General features: G+C 45.6%; 1 protein-coding gene across 4 annotated transcripts in view; it reads left to right on the top strand.

Annotated features, from left to right (window-relative positions):
- Positions 1-5,624: 5,624 nt before the first annotated feature.
- LOC147886493 (mannosyl-oligosaccharide glucosidase GCS1-like) overlaps positions 5,625-23,953 on the top strand; it is a 161,609-nt gene continuing 143,280 nt past the window's right edge. For all 4 annotated transcript variants that reach the window (XR_015543283.1, XR_015543284.1, XR_015543282.1 and 1 more), the window contains exons 1-4: positions 5,625-6,330; positions 6,642-6,715; positions 6,920-7,061; positions 7,567-7,676. Coding sequence is in view for 1 of the 4 variants with exons in the window: in XM_087395129.1 (XP_087251255.1) it covers positions 6,055-6,330; positions 6,642-6,715; positions 6,920-7,061; positions 7,567-7,676 (602 nt within the window). In the remaining 3 variants the exon portion in view is untranslated. The remainder of the gene's footprint in view (positions 6,331-6,641; positions 6,716-6,919; positions 7,062-7,566; positions 7,677-23,953) is intronic.

The following is a 23,953-nucleotide window of genomic DNA, read 5'->3' as shown; positions in this document are numbered from 1 at the left end:
GGCTAGGAAATGGAGAGAAGGCCTCCCTCTATCAGCCACATAGACATCCCCCAAGTGAAGTCTCACTACATCCTCTATGTGCTGGCCACAATCTCGAGGGCTCCTTCCTAGATCCTTTGCACTGCTAGCAATCCCATAGACAATGCGGTATCATCTTCTGATCTCTATATGCGCACAACAATGGCACCAGCCTTAATCCAACTAGGGGCCAATGGGCAAGCGTCCATATGCCACCATCCACTAGAATGGGAGATAGCCTCTAAGGGAGCCTGTTGCTCCAACCAATGATGTTCTTGCGAGGGGGAATAGGCCCTTGCATCCAAAAATGGGAGATGACCTCTAAGGAAACTTGTTGCTCCAATGAATGATGCTCTTTAGAGGGGGACCAAGCTACCACCTCCAAGTGCAAGCGCCCATTCTGAGTCATGTAAGAGAAAAAGGGCACCTTCTCCACTCTACCTGAGCACCCTACCTCGAATGGGCCAAAACCCATGATCCTACTGAATCGCCCAGAGAGGCCAACCCTCCCATAACCAAAGGCACCACCTCACCCCCCTCTTGTCTAGTTGAGACTAGAATCAGATCAATGCCCAATACATGCCTAAGCAACCTACTACTCTGACCCTGGGCCAATTAGTGCATCCAAAACCTTGTCCACTTAAATGTCCCTCATAGACTTGGATTGGAGAAGGCCCCCATGCCCTACTTAATAAATTTTGCAGTGGTAGGAGTCAAGGGACTGCCACAAAAACTAGATCTTGAGAGGCACCATGGTCATTAAAAACTATCCCAGCTAGTGGTGGGGGTCTGAGGCACTGTGCAATCCCTCCCACCATGCCTCAACAATTACCTTGCATCAATTTTTGCCATCTAGGTGCCTGCCCCCTAAGATGTACCTGCTCTCATGCCTCTTCCTCCAAGTCCCAAAAGCCCTATGCCTAGGGTTGTCTACCAAGTGACCATGGCTCTAGTGTCCATCATACCATCCGAACTTGTCCCCATAAGAAATTGCACACAAGGCGCCTAAGTTGGCCCATGCAACCTCTATGAGAACACTATCAAGAGGCTATTTACCATGCAATGCATTGCCAGAAGGACTGAATTATTGTACCCATCAAGAGAGTGTTCATTGTGGTTGGGCAAGTGGTTAACTGCTCTAATATCTAGTGTATTAAGGAAGGGTTAGCCTCGTAGTGACAAGCTAATGATGCCAAGATGGATTATTCGAGGTAATGAGATTCCAAGAGGTTTATTTTTTGGCTTGGGGAAATTCCCAACTTGCCTTTACATTCGTGTTAGGTACTAATTTTATTTGGAGAGATCGTATTGATGCATGCTTATGCACTAGGACTTTTTGTTTGAAAACTAGATTTGCATTTGGTGCCATTTTTGCCTTGAAAGATAAGAGAGCTTAGATAGATAGCTCTCCATGGTCTAAAGGCCACATTTTATTGTAATAAATTGTCAAACCACAGCAAGATTGGTTCTTGTCCTTTGAGTCACTCTATGGAAGCCAAATCCCACATGAGTGCTCACTTGTGCTCTTACAGAGAGAGTGTCACCGATAAAGAGCTTGGGACTGGAGCTCCTCACTGCTCCTCTGGATCATGTCTACCACTAAGTAGCCCACCTACCCCCAACAAGACTCTCTAACTACTGTGTGATCTCAAAGAAGGCCTACTCCACCTCTCCTGCTTGAGTAAAGCATCAAGAATACAAACCCCCTTTTGAGGGATGCCATGGTGGAGCTACCCTAAGTGAAGCACAATGAAGGAGTGATCTAGCATCGTCTTACTTGCCAAAATACCCCATTCTCCCCCTATATGCATCACCCAATCTCCCACATAAAACGTGCCAAGACGCTCTAGCAAACCATCATGGGCAGAAAGAGCAGCGAAGGTTGTTGGGAAGTCTAGAGAACACCGCCTCTCTACACAGATCACAACCACTGATGGGTGAAGATGAATTGCTCCCACGTACTCCTCTTAGCCATGGGCGTCACTAGGAAGGAATCTCCTCTCTGCTTGTCCTCCTCAAACTCTAGGTTGTTGAAGTCACCGTCGACAACACAAGAGTCAATGTCTAGGAGACTCTTAGTCCACTGCCTCTAGAAAGTAGGGCAACACACATGTTAAAACTCTTGGTGCTGAAATGACCCATTCATAGATCAATCCATACTGCCTGCCCTTAGAAGCTATAAACATTATCCATCCTCTACAAAAACGTAGAATTAATAGTGTTGGACGAAGTATTGCTAATTGGGTTGAATACATTTGTCACAGTAGACATGAGGATGTGCAAAATAAAACATAAATAGCTTGGGGTCGATGTATTATTGTGCGGAGACTTATGCCAAGCAAGCCCCATAAAAGATCTTGGATTTCCATGGAAAAATCGACTTCATCAATGTTGTTGACTTCCTTCTGCATAACATATGTGAAGTACTTCAAGTTGACACAGGCGATGCTCCAAGGAAATGCAACTTTCATCACATCCTAAACATAATCAAAGTGGGTATGCAATTTGATGTGGACCTCGAACATTGAATGCCTACTACTGAAACCCACCATAAAAACACGCAACTCCGCACCTGTTTTTCACTAATGCTACAAAAGACAAACACAATGACAATGTTTTTGAGACGCTGCAAAGCAGTCCACATCTACTGACGGGCAAAGGACATATGGCACAAAACGTGTAGTAATACCATAGCAATACTAAATGACCCCAAATCAACAACTGGGTTGCACACCGAACTAAGGCTAAAAAGTGGAATGATTAATTTGCTCAGAAAACTTGGACATATCGAATGGGGCATTGTAAACTCAGTTGACTGAGTGTTCAAAGACTACAACATTACAAGAGAGCCTTACGTGGTGTGGATTGCATTCTATGACAACAAGATAGGATGAAACACAAGATCACAGAACAAGCACCTTTACAAGAGCACAACACCCCTAACATGGACTCCAATCTTGCAAATAAAGCGCAACTTTCAAACAGGGAAAAACCATCTAAACACAGTATGTAGGACACACATTTCCAATTTAACTGGCAGCATCAGGTAGAACCATTCACCATTCTTAGGGACTATTGATGGCCTTGCTTTCAATCCATTCCAACATTAAAAACCATGGGCTGACTTACACTACCTATCTCACATACGAGACTCCACAAACCTATACTTGCTAGAGAAAAAACAATATCAAAGTAAACAAGTAGTCCTCCATGAAATCGACCATAATAGAAATTGTAAATGGAGATTCGAGCAAGTTTAATTCCATTTACCATCAACAAATAATTGCAACAAGCAGAGCTTAAAGACAAGATCTATAACTAGACACACACTATACCTCCTTGCTTGCAAGAGCATGCAAGCTACATAGGTTATCTACCTTCATGAAACACACATCCAACCTGCATGAACTTTAATGATCCCAAGTTTTTTCCTTAACTCGAATGGCGGATTATTCCTATGAGAAAACCTTTCACAAAGACAAGTCAGTTTCCAACAAGAAACAAAAACAGGTGATGGATTCAGATGATTCCCTTCATGACTGTGCTGAGGCTCACAGCTTGTTTATGAGGTTATGCATGAAGGGTTTGAAGACACCCGTAATGTACAGGGAATGTGTGATGGTCGCAAATGGAAACTGGTCTAGATGTATATCAGGCACTTGCAGCCTGATATAATTGCTTTGCAAGAGCATAATCAGCCATATGTATGCTGGTCAAATAGGCCATTTTGCTGGTTATGATATCTTCTATGCTGGAGAGCACTCCTTTTCTGGTGTGGCTTTTTTGGTAAAGCACGACCTTCAACCTGTTGTGGCTCTCAATGATCGCCATGGTAGATGGATTATTGTTCTCTATTTGCTGCCCCGAAAATGCACCATTCAAGGCCATTGGTTCCATTTTGGCATAAGAGGCAACTGAGCCTTCTTAGCTGCTTTGGTGGAAATGATGTCCTCTGAACTGCCTGAATCTGCCAAGATAAGGACTTTTTGACCTCCAACTTGTCCATAGCACACTACCATACACTTCTATGAAGTCAATGTCAACTTCATTTAGGGCAAGCCCCTTGAATGAAATTCATCTTGTTATTTATGTGAATGCATAGAAGAAGTTCTCCCATTTAGTATAGAATAGAAACATCCTCATTGGAAGATAAGATTAGAGAGATATTTTCCAACATGTTTAGAAACTTTACCTTGTTTCATGGTAGATGCTGAATTATGAGATAATCGGATCATTCATACTTTTTTCAAAATGGTTTCCATTTTAGACTATACATACTTTTGTGTGGTTTAAGCAACATATTAGTGGTACCCACGTGCATAATTAGAAAGCGACACATCCTTGTACACAAACTATAGTGACACAACCTTATGCCTTCTAAACAAAAAAGTGATACACCCTTATGCCCTTCTAAGAAAAAAGCAACACACCCATTACACCCAATTTTCTAATACACTGGAGGAAGTGCCCATTCCTGATGTTTTATAGATTTGAGAATCGAGATAGTAAGGGCTCTTCCTCTCCCTCTTCACACTGCATGGTTATGGTTATATGTACGCATACCTATCTTTATCTTTATCTTTATATCTATATTTATCGCAGTTATATGTTCATGTAATTTAAAATAATAATAAAACATGTTTCATTATTCTCTTGCTATATTACAATTTTAAATTTGTGTTTTTTTTGTGTGCTTTAACAAATTTTAATGGTGTATGTTCTTGAGTACAAGGGAGTGCTCCAAAATTAAAAGAGGTGACGAGGTTGGATATTTGATGCACTAGCAAGTCTTGATTTCCCTTGCAACACCAAATTCAAACATGTGACTTGATTGATGTATTTGTTATGTTTCATTTTCTAAAAGGTGCTAGGATTTGGACTTCATAAACTCATTGTTATAAAATAATACCTTTGACATTTGAAGGTCTTCATGGCCTTGTGTCATGTCTCATGTCGATGATTCTGTCCATTTAAAGGTGAAACATGTAGGGTTTGACTTGTGTTCAACGTTTACACCTATAAACTATAATAAAGATAATGTAAACTCAGGGTATTTAAACACTTGGCCCACCGTGGGCATGCTCGAGGTGCATGGACGAGCAAGGTTGCCTACCCACGGTCGAGATGCATTAAATGTTGGGCAGGCTTGCACGGCCATAGTGTGTAAACACCCTCACTCTCAATACCTTTAAACTCAACTAAACGAATTATTTCACTTTTTTCATAGGCAATATGTCTCCTCTTTGAGAAAATCCCATTAGCATTAGTATTGCCCCCCTCGGCGTGAAAACTAAGGCTAGTTTATGTTGGCTAATTAGTATTAGTATAGCCCCCACTAAAAATTAAGGTAAGTTAATGTTGGTTAATTAGCATTACTCCTCCTCCTGCCCTTCACCCTCCCCCTCCCCCTCACTATCTCCCTCTCCCCCTACGCCCCCCCCAACCCCTTAGCAATTGTACAGTCCTCGCCCTCGCCTTCCTTGCTTAGCTTTACGTAGGCCTTCTTAACTCTTGCTGCCCCCTCCCCCTCACCATGACTCCCTCCTCCTCCCTCTCTCCCTTGACATCTCTCCCTCTCTCTTGCTTCAGATGCTGGACTGATAGGTCCGATAAAATCAATGATGGTCTCCAACCCCCTCTCCTCAAATCTATGCTTCCCCCTCACCATCCCTCCCTCTCCCTCCCCTTTGCAATCTTTCCCTGTGCTCACCTCTTCTCTCTCGCTAAACTAGGCTAGGTTAGGCTATGCTAAACTACGTTGAGTAGGTGATGCTAGGTTGGCAAAAGTTCTACTGGAATCATGCAACTCAAATAACGATCAACCTCTTACATCACTGACTGGCTGCCTACAATAAACTCAGTTGATGACCAAAAATATACGAACTTCACTCTTTTCCTTTTGCCGGCAACCATATGAACTGATAGGTCGATCTTAGAAGGTGTTCCTTCCAATGCCAGCCCATCTCCTGAAACCAGCTTAACTTCTACAATTTGAGTACACGATTCACAATTCCTCCCCTAAACTTGTGCACGGATATGGCTTCATTGCACGGGCGTCGCCCGATTCGAGATGCAGAACACACTTCTGCTCCGACAGGGGTAGCCAAAAAACTTCCAAAATCTTTGAAAAGCAAGAGGAAAGGTGGAATTTCTAGATTTCTACGTCTGTCCACGATGTGGCTCCTTTCTCTTGGCTTGGTTCTTTTTGCAGCAAAAACGACAATCACTTTGTTGGCAAGCAAGGGCACACCATCATCAAAGTTAAGAGCTATCACACCATTGCCAGTGCCCAAAATTATGGAACTTTCCCAGGTCAGTTAGATTTAATGAGGTGGTTAATACATTTATTCTGCTCAACTTGGAACAATTTATAGAAAGAGAATCTTTTAGGGGACTTTAGCTTTGTTTTGACACAATAAGGTATCCCATAATGATACATGGTAGTGGTCTGTGTGATGTCAATAGTTGGACTGGAGTAGAGCAATCTCACAAAGTTGTGTCCCCCAAAGGACTATTTTCTGCAGTTGTTGCTATTCGTCTGTATTGATTTCTCTAATATCTGCTATCGCATGTGGACCCTGCAACTGCTAGTGACTCTGGGGTTGCTGATCATATGGTTGCAGTTCAAAGGTAGACATCAAGAGGATTTGTTTTGGGGGACGTATCGTCCAACTTTGTACCTGGGAATACGTGCCAGGTGGAGTATCTGAGGAGTTGGCTGCATTTGGCTTGAAATGTCAGGCCTTTGAGTAAAAAAGACACCGCAGTTTTGTTTCTGGATATCCTGAGCCTCTACATATTAGATTAGAGAATAATCACGAGATGAGAGGTTCAACATAGAGATTCTATTGGTAAATTCTTGCAGCAGAATTGCTGAAATGTTGCAAACTATTCAATGCAGGATTCCAAAATCTTTGTTTGCAGGACTTATGTGGATTGGGGTCAGTAATGGTGTACCTACTCTTCGCCACACATGCGAAGGCTCTGATAATCTGAAGCAATATGGGTGGTTGAGACATGACGGCTTATCATATGGACGTCAGGTATAACTCCAATATGAACTGCTTGCTTTGTATTGGGAATCATCCTGCAAAAATGGTATTGGCTGTCCTATTGCTTTGATAGCTGCTAAGAAATTACAAGCTCTGAAACTATTACATGTGCTATCATCAGAGCTTATTGGCCAATACCCGTTGGGGAGAAAATATTTTAGAGGGGTGAGTCCAAAAGGAGATATTTTGACTGAGAATCAATCCCGCAACCTCTGCCAATGTGACACGTATAATGCTGTAATGCCTGAATTTTCTTTTAAAAAGTTGCTCTTCTATACTCCAGGCCAGGATTTATGCGGTTGCTGCTGCTCATTTGTGCAAATTGTGATAGTGTAACTGCTGGAAATTTGCATTTGTATCTTCATGCCCTTTTTAAGATAAGGCTGCATTTTGAATTCTTTTTTGTTTTTTTTGCTCCCTACAGGTATTCACTTTGTAGTAAATATGCTACTTTTTTCCGTTTAAAATTCTGATGAGCCTGCTTTGAATGTTGCAGGAAATAATCGATGGGAGCATTGTGATCTCAACTACTTTTGTAAAGAAACAGTTTCCTGCTAGTGGGTATGGAGGTGATTGGGCAGTTCGTCTGTCAGTGAAAGATATCAGGTCTTGCTTTTATTTATGATTCCATAGAAACTACTCTGAACAGTACACGTGCAAACAATGAGTCTGACAAGTAACAAGCCAAAGTTTGAAGATAAGGCAGACATTATCAAGTAAAGAAAGGTTGCATACGTGGTTGACAGGTTATGCCTGCTCTTTTTGTAGCAACAGCTTAAGAAAACACAAATCAAGGGGTCTGACAGTTAGCAAGCCAAAACTTGAAGGTCAGGCAGGCAGACATTGTCTCATTGTCATATAAAAAAAGGATGCATTCTTGCTAGTCTATTCGAGAAGAAATACCTGCCAGAGAAGAGAGTTGCTTGCTGTAGCCAGCTCCTATGCAGTGGAAAGAGAGAGATCGAAGCACTAACTCACTCCGCGTGCATGCATGTTCCAAGGAGAGAGCCCTTGGACCCCTCCCGGATTTGTTTGTGTCAATGCTCCGAGATTTGAAGCGTCCTCGGTACCCAATGCATAGTGTCTTCAGGGGGGTTGTGGCGATTATGAAAAGACAATTCAGATCTAGAGAGAGAATGCTGTACCTACTGATGTAGACTCCTCTTCTTTGCCATGTCTACCTATGTATAGATTTGCCCCACAGTGTGCACACCCTTGGAAGGCTCCACGAAATGCTGCAGAATGAACTGCCTGGAGAGGCCCAAAGGCTCTCCTTTACAGGAGCTGATTGCCTTAGGGCTGGTCGACCTGACCAGTCTGTAATCCTTACAGACCAGGCCAACTGTCCCCTTTTCCTGACCCGACCTGACAGACTGCCGACTGCTGTCTGTCCATCTGCTGAAGGGCAGCATATGCTGCCTATAAAAGGCCCTGTATATGTAATGAAGGGGTAGGGGCAGATTTGGAGAAAGGGGAAATAGGGGAGCAGAAGGGAGAGAGAGATAGGGGGAGAAGAAAGGAGAAAGGGTAGGAGAGAGAGAGGGAGAGAAATGAGAGAGAGAGAGAGAGAGAGAGAGAGAGAGAGAGAGAGAGAGAGGGTGTAGGCAGCAGGTAGCAGAAAGGAGAAGGGAGAGTAGATAGGATTAGATGTCACCTCAAAACATTACAATGAGTGGTGGATGGGGACTTACATAGTCCCTCCACATTTCCCACCTAAAAGGCCTCTAAAATAGCCCTACCCCCCCCTTGATTACAGCCATCCCTTCCCATAGAATTTTACCCTCAAAATTTTACATCCTGGCAGCAAACAGCAACTACTGATCAGCCCGGTAGGTGATAGGGGTAGTCCTGGACAGTACTTTCTGGCTGCCATGAATTCTCATCCCTAGGGAGTCCTTGCCACTGTAAACCTTGTTTCGGGGCACGTGGTCTCTAAAACCCCTGATGCGCTCTGGGAGTCGGGACATAGAGGATATAACCCTCCTCATCAATAGGTGGTAGCTTAGGAAGAACTTGGACATGCTGTCCTATATGCGGCTTCAGCAGGGACACATGGAAAACATTATGAATATGGGAGGTACTGGGTAGCTCCAACTCGTATGCCACCTCTCCAACTTTGCGGATGATCTTGTAGGGACCGTAATACGTGTGAGCAAGCTTCGTGTTGGTGTTACCTTTGAGCGAGGCATAACGGTTCTTGTGGAGGCGTAAATGCACATAATCTCCTTCTTCAAAAGATAGATACCTCTTGCGTTCATCCTCATACTTCTTCAGCTTGGCTTGGGCATCCTGCATATTCTTCTTAGCCAATTGCAGAAGGGCATCCATTCTTTCCAAGTCACTTCTTGCTTGCTGATTTTTCACAGCCATGTTTGAAATAAAAGGCGGCATCCCAACCTTGCATCCATACATTGCTTCAAAAGGGCTCATGCCAATAGAAAGGTGCTTGGTCCTGTTGTAACAAAATTCAGCAAGAGCCAACCACTTATCCCAGGACTTTTGTGTATCATGACAAAAGTGCCTCAAGTATTCCTCCACCCATTTGTTCACCCTTTTTGACTATCCACCCGTTTCCGGGTGGTAAGAGTACCCACTATTATGAATAACTCCTGCCAAAAGTGATTGTCACTGACAATTTCCTGAGGGAAGCCATGATGCTAAAAAACATGCTCAATAAATTGCCAAGCAACTTGTGATGCTGAATACCGGGTCTTAGTGGGTATGAAGTGAGCCTGTTTTGTCATTCTATCCACCACCACATAAATGCTATCCCATCCCCTCTGTGTAGCAACCCTGTGATAAAATCCATAGCTATGTGAGTCCATTTTCCTTTCGGAATAGATAATGGCTGTAAGAGACCTGCGGTTAGCTGGCTGTCCACCTTATTCTGTTGGCAAGGCAAGCATTCAATGACATATTTAACCACATCCCGCCACATATCCGTTACCGCACACATCGGCTGCGAGAACCCTCACATTTTCAAAAGACAGAGCTGTAGCAGTTGCAAAAAGACTTGGAGCATGAGTGTTCCACGACTCTCTTCGCACACATCTTTGGTTCACACCCCTCCAGATCACAGGCTAGAGATTGGATGCTTGCAGTGCTTCCCCAGGAGCTCGTCCCCCACCTTAAGGATGTTCGTTTGTTGGGACGAGGTTTCTTTCAGGTGTGCCTAGATTCCCCGGACGTCACGAGAGACTTGCTATAGGCTGGGTTTCTATTCCTAGGCTACAGGGGGATCTTTATGTTTCCTTTCAGCTGGGCTTTGACCCAGTTGAAGAGGACAAGCAGGGAGTTTCTATTTTCATCAGGTTCCCTGGTCTCTCTTCAGTTTATCATCGGCTTCTTTCAGTTATTGGCGATGCCATCCTAGATGAAGCTTGTTTGATCTTTTCATATGTCTTAGTGATACCCGCATGTCCTGCCATAGGAGATGAGTGCATTTCGTGCAAGACCAGCAGCCTGTACTTTGAATCTAGCACAAGATAAATTCTGTCCTTGCAGTACAACAGCCCATTATGCAGCTTAAATTCAGCATGCCCTTGGCTTGAAGGCTCTTGTAACTCCAAAAATATGTGAGCTGCCTTGGAATTCTGCATATATTCTTCCTGAATCCCATGAATCCACTCCTGATAGATGTTGGAAACGGCTGACAAACTGCAAGCCCACATTCTAGATAAGGCATCAGCAGCCACATTTTCTTTCCCCTTCCTGTACTCAACGTCGAAATCATAGGACTGAACTGCAGCCAACCACCTCTTCTGCTTTGTGGACAAATTGCACTGCGTAAGAAAGTACTTGAGTGTCCTATGATCCCGTCTTAACTTTAATCTTGCCACTGAATAGGTAGTGGTGCCATTTCTTGAAAGCATGTATGATAGCCAACATTTCCTGATCATAAACATAATAGTTCAATTCCTTGGCCTCAAATTTTATGCTCTCGAAAGCTATAACTCCATGCTCGTCTCAGAACAACCCCCAGGCCTTTGCCACTTGCATCTGTCTCGACAATGAAGGGCCATGAGAAATCAGGGCACACAAGTACAGGTTCATTACTCAAGGTATCTTTGAGGTCTTCAAAACTGAGCTGTGCTTCTTCTGACCAATTGAAGGCGTCCTTTTTCAACAAGTCAGTGAGAGGGGCTGCCCTCTTAGCAAAATGTTCAATAAATCTAATATAACAAGTTGAATACATTCAAGAGGCCTCCCCTCGAAGCTGAGAGAGAGAGAGCAGAAAAGAAGAAGAAGAAGACAGAAAGAGAAAGGGGGAGAAAAAGATGGGGACAAAAATAGCAAGCACCAATTGGATGAGGACAAAATTACAATGCACTTGAATATCTAAAAGGTAGAATTTTCTCTTTCACAAAGCAAAACGATTACTAAGACCTACCCTACCAGGGTAGGCCAAAAAGAGGCAAGACCATACACTATTGCCAGATCGATGAACTTCGGTGCTCCAATGACAACGGGCATATAACATCTCACTAGGATCAATTAACTGTGTCTAGATTCCCGCACTGGCAATCTATTGACTCTTTGGATCTCCAGTAGCATCAGATAATAGCTGCAACAGAACACTAGGAGACCCCCTTTGGATTTGTTAGGTCATAACATCCAAACATAAATACAAACTGGTAACATACTGCCACTTGAGTCAGCGGGAACAGCTCCTCGTGGCTCAAGGTCTGCCTGAAAGCCTGCCTCGATAAATGACTCCCTCCTCGGTGCACCTGCTCGGTAGGTCCTGCTGCCACAAACAAGCAAGCAATCCTCCAGTTGGATCCGAAAAGCCTGCTGGCAGCGCCTGCAAAGTGCTACTAAAAGGCTGGAGTATACGTGGTCGTAGCAGTAACACTATTAGCCACTTGGTTACTAGATCCTTCTGCGTTCCGTTGGGGACACTGATGCCAATAATGACCTTTTTGGCCACGTCGGTTACACGTACGGGATGCCTTGAGAGCTTCTCGTTCTTCACCTGTCAACTGCTTTTTGCCTTTCTGATCAGTTGTCAGAGCCTCATGCCAACTGTCATAGGTATGATCGACCAAGCGCTCCTCCTGGTGAAGCATTCCTTTGAGGTCAACTCATTCACCCTACCACTGGTGATCAAGGATGAATAGAAGGCCTATACTGAGAGGATAATTGGGATAGCAGGGTAATAGCCATGTCCTCTGATGAAATCTGCTTTCCCGCCTGGAGGATCTCATGTTGAAGTTCCTGTAATTTGTTGATCCCGCATTGATGAAGACTTCTTGGGATCCAACAGCCTCATCTGGACCTTAGTAAAACCCTCTTCGTGGGAGAGGTTCGGTTATACATGGATGCCAAATGCTCCCATATACTTTTGGCTATTGTCATGTGCTTCACATGATTAATCACTTGAGGAGTATAGTTAAGAAATATAAATGATCTTACCCTGGCATTGACACGGTCCCAGAGCTGAGTCAGGGTCTCGGCCTCCTTGTGCATCCAAGATGCCAAGCCAGGGGATCTGGTCGGGCAACACCTATCAAGATGAAATCTGCTAGGTCGTATGACTATAACACATACTCCATCATCACCCGCTAGACGTTGTAATTGAGCCCATCCAACTACCCGTTGACTAGGAACATGGGCAACATTGGAATTCTAGTCTTGTTCTTTCTCAATCAAAGTCGCCATGTTGGAGTGAAGAGGACAATGAACTGAAAGAGAAGGTGGATGGGATAGAAGGGAACTGAGGCTTGAAGAAAGGAGAAGACTGAAGAAGAGGATGAAGGGGCTGACAGACCAATGTACCTTCACACCTCGCTTTCCGTCCCTTAGACCTGCTCTCTGATCTGAAAACACCCTTCAAAGTCACCCTTTGCTGGTCACCCGAACAGTCCACTCCTCGCACACGCTCCTCCTCAAAGACACCTCCGAACAGCACCCTAATCCTCCTCTCTGTGTGTTGGCTCAACACTCCCTCCCCTCCTTGGGTCTAAAGCGAACCGTGCTCTGATACCATGTGAGAAGTGCAGCGGAAATGAACAGAAGAGAGAGAGAGAAAGAGCACGCCTCACAAACACACCATACTGAGAAGGAGAGAAAGGAGAGAGAGGCACGTGAGAACTGCAAGTGATCTCTGGAGAAAACCCCGCTACAAGTGGAGGAAAACCTCGGAACCAACAGGCTGCTCGAGAGCTCAGACAAACAGCTCAACAACCAAGAGAACGGGAGCACAAGGGAGTGGATGAACTGCTCCACTACCCTGCTCCTCAAGTGCTACTGTGGGCTGGCTCTACACCTTTGCCAGACACCGCACTGAAGTACGCAAATGAGGGGAGGGGGAGGCATATATATAGCCCATCCCCCCCTTAGTCAGCCAGCATAGTAGGGCACCGACCAGCCTGCTCATGAGGGCTGACCCTCAGCCCCAGGGGCCAACCCCTTTAGCCTGCCATATAGGGCTGTCCAGGCCCTAAGAAAGGGCACACACCTCCCCAAAACAGGGGCTATATCCAGCCAGGGTGACTGACCTGCAGGTTGGCCCACCCACTGCTGTACAGCCCACAAAGAGGGGCCCATAGGAGGTGCCCAAGGGCAGTAAGGTGAGACACACCTGCGCACACAACCGTGCACCCCACCTGGGAACCTCCGTGGCCTGCGTGGCACCACATGAGGCACTGGAAACCACACCTACGCTCACGAGGGGCGGGCACACCCACAATCAAGGCCCTCTCTCTCTAGGTGACAGTAGGAGATGTTGACCTCTAACCGTTCCTGCTTATCCTTGCTGTAAATGAGGATGTCATAAAAAAATACCAGCAGAGTTATGTAAATAAGGGGCTGCAAAATCTTGTTCATGAGTGCTTGGAAAGTAGCTGATGCATTGGTCAATCCAAAAGGCATCACTTTGAACTCATATAAACCTCTCTCTGTGCGAAAGGCTGTCTTGTGCTCATCTCCAAGTTTCATTCTGATTTGATGGTAGCCTAACCTCAAATCAATCTTAGTGAAAAATTGAGCACCCTTGAGTTCATCCAATAGGTCATCTATCCTGGGGATCGGAAACCTATTCTTGATAGTGGCCTTATTCAAGTCTCTGTGCACATGCAATATGAACCATCTTTCTTCTTTACTAGGAGTACTGGGGATGCAAAAGGAGAAGTGCCAGAAGAGAGAAAATTCTTCTCAAGCAATTCTCACACCTGTGTTGCCACTTCTTCCCGTTCTACCTTAGAAAGATGGTATGGGGCCTTATTAATTGGCTGCTACCTGGCTATAGGACTATGGTATGGTCAACGTTTTTCCTTAGGGGTAACTGTGAAGGCATATCAGCAAACACATCAGCAAATTCTGAGAGCAATTTCCGCATATCACAATCCTCAACACGGGGAATGCTACCCTCCTTAGATACTGACACATTCAGTGCATATATGGCACACTCTCTCTTGAGCTCTCTGGTCAGCTGCCTTGCTGAATGACCTGCAATTTAGGGGTTGTAATACCATGCAATGTTACAGATCTACCCCTGTGGACAAAGCTGAGTGACAAAGCATTTAAGTCCATGCTGATTTGCCCAATGATTTCAACCAATCACAGCCCAAGGCAGCATCTATTGGCCAATGCGAAGAGATCACCAGCAAATTCATAATCATAAGATAACTTGATCCTTGCATTTTGGCAACTATATCTGCTGATCACATGCTGTCCATTTGCCACCTCTACTCTTAGCCCATGATCTATTTCAGTAGCAATCAGTCCCAGGTTTTGCAATTAATAAAACTGTGTACGCTACCGTTGTCCACCAACATGTGAACAGTCCTACCATTAATCATCCCTTTCAATCTGATAGTTTCAGCACTTTTGGCACCCATCAAAGCATGAAGGGAGATGGCATAGAGTGTTGGCTGGGGCCCCACATCGTGTGTTCTCGCCGTCTCATCATGAGAGGCATCCAAGGAATCTGTGGCATCAACCAAATCCTCATCATCAGAGAGTTCAATGATCATGCTAAGCTTGGGCGAACCAGTTATAGATATCCCAATGCTCAGGGGTCCATTTCTCCCCACACTTTAAGCACAAGTTTGCTTTCTTCCTACTGTCCATTATGGCCCTGGTATACTGCTGAATTGCTGATTTTTCATTTCCAGCAGCAGGCTTGGCATCTGATGGCCTTTATGGCTTGGCATAGGGCATCTTGCTACCTGAAACAGTAGGAAACCATGGGAAGAGTGCTGTTGCAGATTTCCTATCATTCCAATCACCCAAGTTAGGCTTCTGCTCAGTCTCATGTGCAATACCATGCATGCTGCCCATTACGTTCTTATATTTGCTGGAATATTTTGGCTCTTATACTTTTGCAAGCTGGGCTGCCCTCGCAATAGTCTGAGGGTTATGTGCCTTCACATCTGTAGCCAGGGAAGGACTCAATCCATGGATGAAACGCAGCAGCTTCCCTTTTTTAGATACGTCCTGTACAAACAAGGAAAGCCTCATAAGTGCTGCAAATACTCTTGGACTGTACCAGTTTGCGGCAATGCATACAACCAAGCACTGATCCAAGATGAGTGGGGATGCGAAGGTAGTAACCATCAATTCTTTAAAACCTGTCCATGTGGTTGGCCTTTCAGGTGAATCCCTCATATACCGCCACCACATGTGAGCATAGTCGTGCATATGCAAACCTGCAAAGATGATGCGCTCCTCATTAGTCTTGGGGTAGCTTCGTGAGCCACTTCTCCAACTCATTGGGAGTGCGAGTGTTCCTTCAAACTTATGGACTGAGAGCTTATCCTTCACGTCCTTGGCTGCATAGTTCTTGTTGTACCCACTAGAATATCGAGCATCCTCACGCTTAAGACTTACATACTTCGAAAAAGGCATCTCATCACGCACATCCTCAAAGCCCGGTAAGAGCGTAAGGCATCTGAAAGCATATCATCCGTGGTCAATTGTTGCCTATGTCCAGCATTCTGCTGCATAGTAACCCCAACTGCCTGATGCACTGGCTAGAAGTGTTTAATGTCAGAGCCATAGAAGTATGTACTCCTGGCTGAGTCTGCCTCCTAAAGCATCCCTATGGAAAGATGGCGCAGTAATAGCCTGAGAAGAGGACTGACCTATTTTCCAGATGCCCTGCAACCCAAAACCATATCTAGGCATACTCACTGGTGTAGTATTGAAGGGATGCATACCTGTAGGTCGGCCTAGTGTAGATGGCTCAGCCTACGTAGAAGCAGAAAACTATGAGCCGAAAGGTAGCCGGGCATCCATCAAGGAAGTGCTCTATGGCATAGAAAAGGCATCACCCAAATCAATATAATTCCCATGCTGGGGTACATGCAAGGGTCTAGAAAACGGGTGCTCATATGCACGGTGTGCATCAGCCATAAACCCTCTGCATGGGCCCGAATACTCATCATGGCTATCTGTATCCCCATGCTACGGTGCAGGCCGCTTACCCTTATCCTGCATAGCAATGGCAGATCTGAGTTGTTGACCAATCTGCTCTCCCATCTGGGCAAGAGCTGTATCCTGCATAGTCATGACCGTGGTAAGCTGCTGGCTGAACTTTTGTCCAATTTGGTGGAAAGCACCCTAGAGCATAGAAGCAAGGGCATCTTAAAATTGTGCTTGCGCTGCCTGCGCTTCTCGAAATGCAGAGAGAGAGGCTGAGTTGTAGGGATCTCTGTACCACCAGAGTATGGAACCTGTTGCCTTCTCCTTCTTGCTACGTGCTACCTGCTATCTAGTGCCTACACCCTCTCTCTCTCTGTGTGCAGGGTGAGAGGGCGTAGGCAATAGGTAGCAGGAAGGAGAAGGGAGAGTAGATAGGATTAGATGTCACATCAAAACGTGTACAATGAGTGGTGGATGGGGATGGGGACTTATATCACATTTCTCACCTAAAAGGCCTCTAGAATAGTCCTTTCCCCCTCTTCATTATAGTATATAGGTGCCTTATGTTGGGGCCTTTCCCAGCCCATTTCCCCGCTGAATGGGCTCATGATTGGGTTCAGTCCAACCTTTCTATCAAGACTAAAACAGGGCATACAATCAGCCCTCAAAGCTAACAAGGGTGGCCCATGTGGCTGGCCCTAAATCTAACCCATTTGGCAGCCAGATTGCTTCTCACACGGCAGCTCCTATCCATCCCTTGCATCCCATCTATGCTGTATGTCATCCTCATATGGGGCTCACAAATGGGGAGACGATCGTTGTATTCATACACTCCTCATCGACCACTATAGGCCAATGCCCATGTGTCGATGCAGATGCTCCATCAGCTTCCATGGAGAATCGCTTAGGAACAAGTTGATGGCATCCTCAAACTACCCCGGGGCCCGTACAAGCAATCCATCTTGGAACAGTGGTTCTTTCTGTGCAACTCCAACTGCTTATGGTGCTGTAATTCCTAATAATGATGCCATTGCCTTTGTGCACTCCAGCTACCATCAACAAGCTCAACAACGAAGTCACCATCTCGTTGACTCTGCAAATGTTGAGGCCATCATCCATCTAACCCCTCAAAAAATGAGGATAACATAGATCCTACAAAGCATTGTGCCTCTCAAGGTTTCGTCCAACCTATCTTCAAACTGACACCATGACACGTCCCAGCACTCCTGAAACCCCTGATCTGCAAACAAACCACACACAACATCAGATCTGAGCAGGCTGCTCACCACCCAACCGTGACATCTACGGGATGTGATCCCGAATCAGAAGATGTCCCCTCCGAGCCACGAGCTGAGCTACTGGCACGAACTCCCAATCAGATCCAAACCAGCCTGGTGTCCCATACCACCAGGTGGCGCTGTGAAGCCCTGGATCTGTCACTGGGCCTTGGGCTACGCTAAGATGCAGGCGCGCGTCCGCGACTCAATCCAGGATCAGACCTGGCACCTGGGAACGAGACTTGCTCCCAACTGCACACTGAGAACTGAACCCCCTGGGCCCCTTTTATAGACTCGGGCCCCGAGCGCCAAAAATAGCGAAGACCTATAAATAGTTCGTACCCTTGCCACTCAACCCGAGAATCAAGCCTGCCTAGCTCTAAGCCTCCCCAGGCTAACCTGAGCTAGTCCTGTGTACCTAGTACACGTCAGATACCAATCCGTGCACATGACATACTCCCCCTCCTCTAAGAACTCACTCCTGAGTTCGCTAAGAAATCTGGAAATGTTCTTTGGAGGTTTTGTAATGTCTCCCATGTTGCATCCTCCTCAACATGATCCTTCCACTTAATCTTGTATGCCGTGATAGTACGATTACGAATCTGTCTTTCACGAAATTCAAGAATACACTCAGGTTCGTGAGGAATAAAAGTCAAATCTGTAACTTCTATAATCTCATGAGGAGAAACAAGTTGATCATCTGCACCCAAGACTTCTTTCAGTCTACTGACATGAAAGACTGGATGTACTTTAACATCAGGAGGCAATTCTAGTCGATATGCAACTGGTCCAATTCTTTTAATGACCTTGAAAGGACCACAGTATCTGGGGGATAATTTCGGAACCAAACCAGTACTTAGGCTCTTGGATTCCTTCGGAATTCGCAAATATACCATCGTTCCTTCAGAGAACTCTCTAGGTGAACGATGTCTATTAGCATAAAATCTGTCCCGATCTTGGGCACTTCTAATAGACTCCTTGGCAAACTGCAACATTTCCTGCATATCTAGCAAGAAGTTCTTAGCAGCATCATTTTGAATCCCTTTTAATCCAACCATAACTGGTGACTTAGGTTGAAACCCGTACATAAGCATAAAAGGACTGTAACCGGTACTAGAATGCTTTGCACTGTTGTAAGCAAATTCTATCATAGGTAGATAATCTTCCCATGAAGACTGTCTCTTAGATACATATGCCCGAAGCATGTCTTCAACCAACTGGTTGACCTTCTCTGTACTGCCATCGGATTGTGCATGATCCGAGGAACTCATACTTAGAGTAGTTTCTAACTTCTCAAAAACAAGTGTCCAAAAGTTACTTGTAAACTTTGAGTCCCTGTCACTGACTATGTCAGATGGCAAACCATACAGCTTGAACAAGTGGTCCACAAACTCGTGAGCCAACTGAACAGCTGAAATAGTTGTTCTTGTAGGTAAGAATCTAGCCATTTTTGTCAAACGGTCGACTATGACCCAAATAGAGTCATGACCCTTGCGCGTTCGAGGTAAACCAGTAATAAAATCCATGGAAATACTTTCCCATTTATTACCTGGAATCTGTAAAGGCTGTAATAAGCCCGCGCTTCTAAGGCGTTCAGCCTTAGTAACCTGACAAATCCGGCAACCTACTACATAGTTCTCCATAAATGCACGCATCTTAGGCCAATAAAAGGTATGCTTCACAAGAGACAGAGTCCTATGTATACCTGGATGTCCCGCACTAGGAGCATCATGACACTCCCAGAGAATCTTGGATTTAAGGTCCAGAACATCAGGCACACAAATCTTTTCATTCCGGAACAGCAAGCCGTTCCTAATCATCCACTGACCTCCCGCCGCCTGTATCCTAGGTGGCACAATCCCTGAGTCCTGGTCAACCATGGAGCTCCCATCCTGGACTTTCTGCCAATAAGAACTGAAATGACTATCAGTTGCGTATAGCCCTCTCAAGGATTGAAATAGGTCTGAGGATATTTCCGTAAATGACAGAGCATTTACAAACTTAACTCGACTTAAGGCATCCGCCACACTATTCAACGAACCCTTACGATATCGTATTTCGAAATCAAAATCTTGCATTAATTCTGCCCATCTAGCTTTCCTTCCCCTCAATTCTGATCCATCACACACATACTTAATTGACTGATGATCAGTCAATACAAGGAACTTTGAACCATACAAGTAGTGTCTCCAAACCTTAAGAGCATACACTACAGCATAAAGTTCCTTCTCGAGTGTGGGCCAACGATATTGAGTGTCGTCTAGCTTCTTACTCTCGAAAGCTACAGGTCTGCCCTCTTGGAATAGAGCTGCCCCAATCGCATAATCACTCGCATCGGCCTCTAAAACATAAGGCTGGGTAGGATCGGGTAATGCAAGAACGGGTGCTTCCTTGATAGAAAACTTCAAGGTTTCAAAAGCTTTGTTCATTGCATCATTCCAAGAGATCGGTTGGGTAGACCTGCGTCCACGACGTTTCAAGATGTTGGTCAAGGGTGCCGTGATACGTGAATAATCACGCACTGACTTCCGAAGAAACACCGTAAATCCTAGGAAAGAGCGAAGTTGTTTCACAGTCTGAGGGATAGGCCATTCTAAAACCTTCTGGATACGATCCAGATCAATGCTAATACCTTCAGAGAAATCTTGTGTCCTAAGTAAATGATCTCCTTCATAAAGAAGTTACATTTACTCATCTTGGCATAAAGCTTATGCTGTCTTAGAACAACTAAGACAACCCGGAGGTGTCCTATGTGATCCTCAAGCGTTTTACGATATACCAAGATGTCATCTAAGAACACTACAACAAATTTGCCCAGAAAATCCCTGAACAAATCGTTCATCATCTGCTGAAAAGTAGCAGGAGCATTGGTCAAACCAAAAGGTAATACGAGGAACTCGTAATGACCATACCTAGTCCGGAATGCGGTCCTATCTATGTGTTTAGCATAGATACGGATTTGGTGATAACCCGTACGCAAATCAATCTTAGTGAAATACTTCGCTCCGGCCAAACGGTCTATCAAATCATCGGAACGAGGTAAAGGATAGCGGTTCTTAATTGTGACTTTATTTAATCGTTTATAATCTATACACATTCTCCAGGAAGAATCTTTCTTCTTTCTTAAGAGGACAGGTGCACCCCAAGGTGATTTACTTGGGCGGATATAGCCCATATTCAGGTAATCCTGAAGCTGGATAGCTAACTCATCCTCCTCTACCTGGCTCATCCTATAAGGTGGTACACTGATAGGTTGAGCCCCTGGGACTAAGTCTATGCGATGATCTACTGTCCGTTCTGGAGGTAAACCTTCCGGCAGTTGAGCTGGGAATACGTCCTTTATCTAACAACATTCTCAATTCACGGTGTTTAGACACACTTAATTCATTCTTGTTAATTACCGAAACAATAAATGAAGAAAGTGGAATCAAAACACACTGATAGACATCATAATGAGAATTGTTTAATATATTTCGAAGCTGCATCGCAGATACAATAGGCCCCTGAGAAGAGGGAATTTTATCACACTGAATACAAAATTGGGTGTCCTTATCTACAAAAGAAAGCGTATGCTCCGTCCATCCAATCTGAATATTGTGGGTTTTAAACCACTCTATCCCGATCAACAAGTCTACATGCTCCAGATGCATAACATAACATGTAAGAGCTCCCGTGTAGGCCTGAATCCGGATAGGAAGCGCTTCAACCTTGCGATCCCAAAACTGCTTCCCAGCTGGGAGCTGCACCTCGTAGGTGTGGTCGCTAGGTACTGTGGACAGCCCCATCTTCTGCACAAATTTGTAATTAACAAAATTGTGAGAGCTGCCCGGATCAAAGAGAATGTGAACCTGTTGGTCCCTAACTTCTCCATAAACTCGGAAAAGATCATGGGAACCAAACAACGAAGTATTGAAAGTACAATACAAGAGAGTGGGCAGGTAATGACATTTACTGAAATACCTGTCATCGCGACTTGGTTTGCTCCCTTGGCTGCGGTACGTGGACCCGCCTGGAGCTTCGGTCCTAGCACCAACTTTTGGTTCTTCCGCTTAGGACACTCATTCTTTGTGTGGCCCCGCTCCTCGCAATAGAAGCATCGCCCTTCTTTCTTGAGCCTCAGAGTGCGAAGGAAACGGGCTTTACCATTCTTTGCTGGAGTTAAGCTTTTCCTGGAGGCGTTGTCCGTAGACTTCGTCTCCGCAATACCAGTCGTATGCTGAAAGAACTTGCGTTTGTTCTTTCCACTCGTGTCGGTAACTGTGGTTGCCTTGGTACCGGCCATGGTATCATCATATATGCGTGCATATGTCATGGCCTCCTGCAACGTTGTGCACTTGTTGTTCTTTATCTGCAACTTGTAGGAGTCTGGCAAACCATCCACGAAGAAACCTAACAAGGTCACTGGATCCATTTTAGTGGCCCTGGTTTGCAGATCCCTAAATCTTTGAAGATAAACTTCAAAGGTCAAGTTTAATTTTGATATATCGAGGGCCTTGAGCTTGCCAACGATATCGTAATCATCCTCCTTCTTCAGGAACTCCTTCCTGAAGATCCCCTCAAAATCTGTCCAAGTATCAGGCTTAGGCTGGAGTTCTTTCCACCATAGCAAGGCTTTACCTGACATAAACCCTGCTGCAAGCTGGATCTTTTTCTCATCTGGATAGGGGTGGAATTGGAAGTGTACCTGCCACTTGTGTAACCAAGTGTCAACTACCTCCTTTGTTCTTGACTTTTGGTCACCCGGAAAAGGATCTGGAGTTATATTCGGGCCTAGCACTGAAGCCATGGCATCCACATGCGTGAGTGCCTGTACAGTGCTAGCCAGAATGGTGAGAGTTGCCTGTATCCCCTGGAGTTGCTGTGTCAACCCCGATTGATTAGCATTGACCTGCTCGAATTTTCCATCAAGAGCAGTCGTAAATTCACTGAAGGCCTTTTTGGTTATCAGGTCGTCATAGAGACCCTGATCCTCCTCTCCCACAGGAGTGTAATCCAAGTCCTGCTCTCCCATGGTGAACTCGGGATTTGGAGCATCAGACATGGCTGAAATTCGATTGAATACGAACTGAGAGAAATAACTGACTGAAACGAAGTACAGAGGAGAATGGAGCAGAAGAAAACTGTCCCGAAGGATGCTGACGGAAGGAGATGCCGGAACCTGGCGAATCAGAAGCCCACGAATCTCGAGACCTTTCCGAACCCGCAACCGGATACACGCGCTGGTGAAGTGGCTGTACGGTCTGCTGACGTGGACTGTACGGCCGTGCTGACGTGGATTGTACGGTCGCTGACGTGGACTGTACGGCGTCCGTACAGTCTGCGGGTACAGTTTCGGTACAGGGTTTGCTGACACAGGGCTCGCTGCAGCGGGATCCGTACAGATGGCGCTGGCTGTGGCGTAGGCTGGCGCAGGGTATTCCGTACAGTTCCGTACGGCGCTGATGCAGAGCCTACGATGGCTGTCGCAGGCTGACGCTGGCAGTGTACGGCTGCTGCAGACTGCACGGTGCAGGGGTAGCGTTGGCGCAGGCAGGGACGGCTGATGCAGGCTGGCGCACAGTTCGAGGCAGTGCTTCGAAGTTCTAGGCTGGGCTTGTGGGTAGGCTGGTACCCTGCCCCCCACCTATATAGGGAGCAGGGCAGCCTTATTTGGAAGCTCTGCTTCCAAAAAAGGCCAAGCTCCCCTAGCTTTGGAGGGGTGCTTCTTCGAAAAAAGCACCCTCTGCGCAGGCTGCACGCAGCCCTATGCGCAGGCTGTAAACAGCCTTCTGCGCAGGCTGTACACAGCCTGTTCGCCGCCCCACGAGCCTCTCTTTGCCCCCAGCCTGTTCCGTACCATCCCAGGCGCCCCTTCCACGCCTCCCTTGCAGCTTTTTTTTGCCTCTCTCTCCTAACCTTTCTGCTCTCTCTCCACTTCCTACAGCCTTCTCTCACAGGCCTTCAGGGATCTCGATTTTTCTCCCTCCTTTTCTTCTTCCTTTTCCCAGATATCTCTCCACCCCTCCTATCCCAGGTATCCAGCAAAAACGCAGCAACAGATTTCGAAATTTAGGGCATACCTGGAGGAAAAACTCGTAAAAAATTCCCGCGTCAGAAGTTCCTACCTCAGGAGCTGGCTCTGATACCAACTGACACGTCCCAGCACTCCTGAAACCCCTGATCTGCAAACAAACCACACACAACATCAGATCTGAGCAGGCTGCTCACCACCCAACCGTGACATCTACGGGATGTGATCCC

Source organism: Dipteris shenzhenensis, chromosome 24 (assembly GCF_047967505.1).
Source record: "Dipteris shenzhenensis isolate YYH24624 ecotype China chromosome 24, Dip_SZ_1.0, whole genome shotgun sequence".
NCBI classification, from domain to species: domain Eukaryota; kingdom Viridiplantae; phylum Streptophyta; class Polypodiopsida; order Gleicheniales; family Dipteridaceae; genus Dipteris; species Dipteris shenzhenensis.
This window is presented reverse-complemented; position numbering and strand designations above follow the sequence as displayed.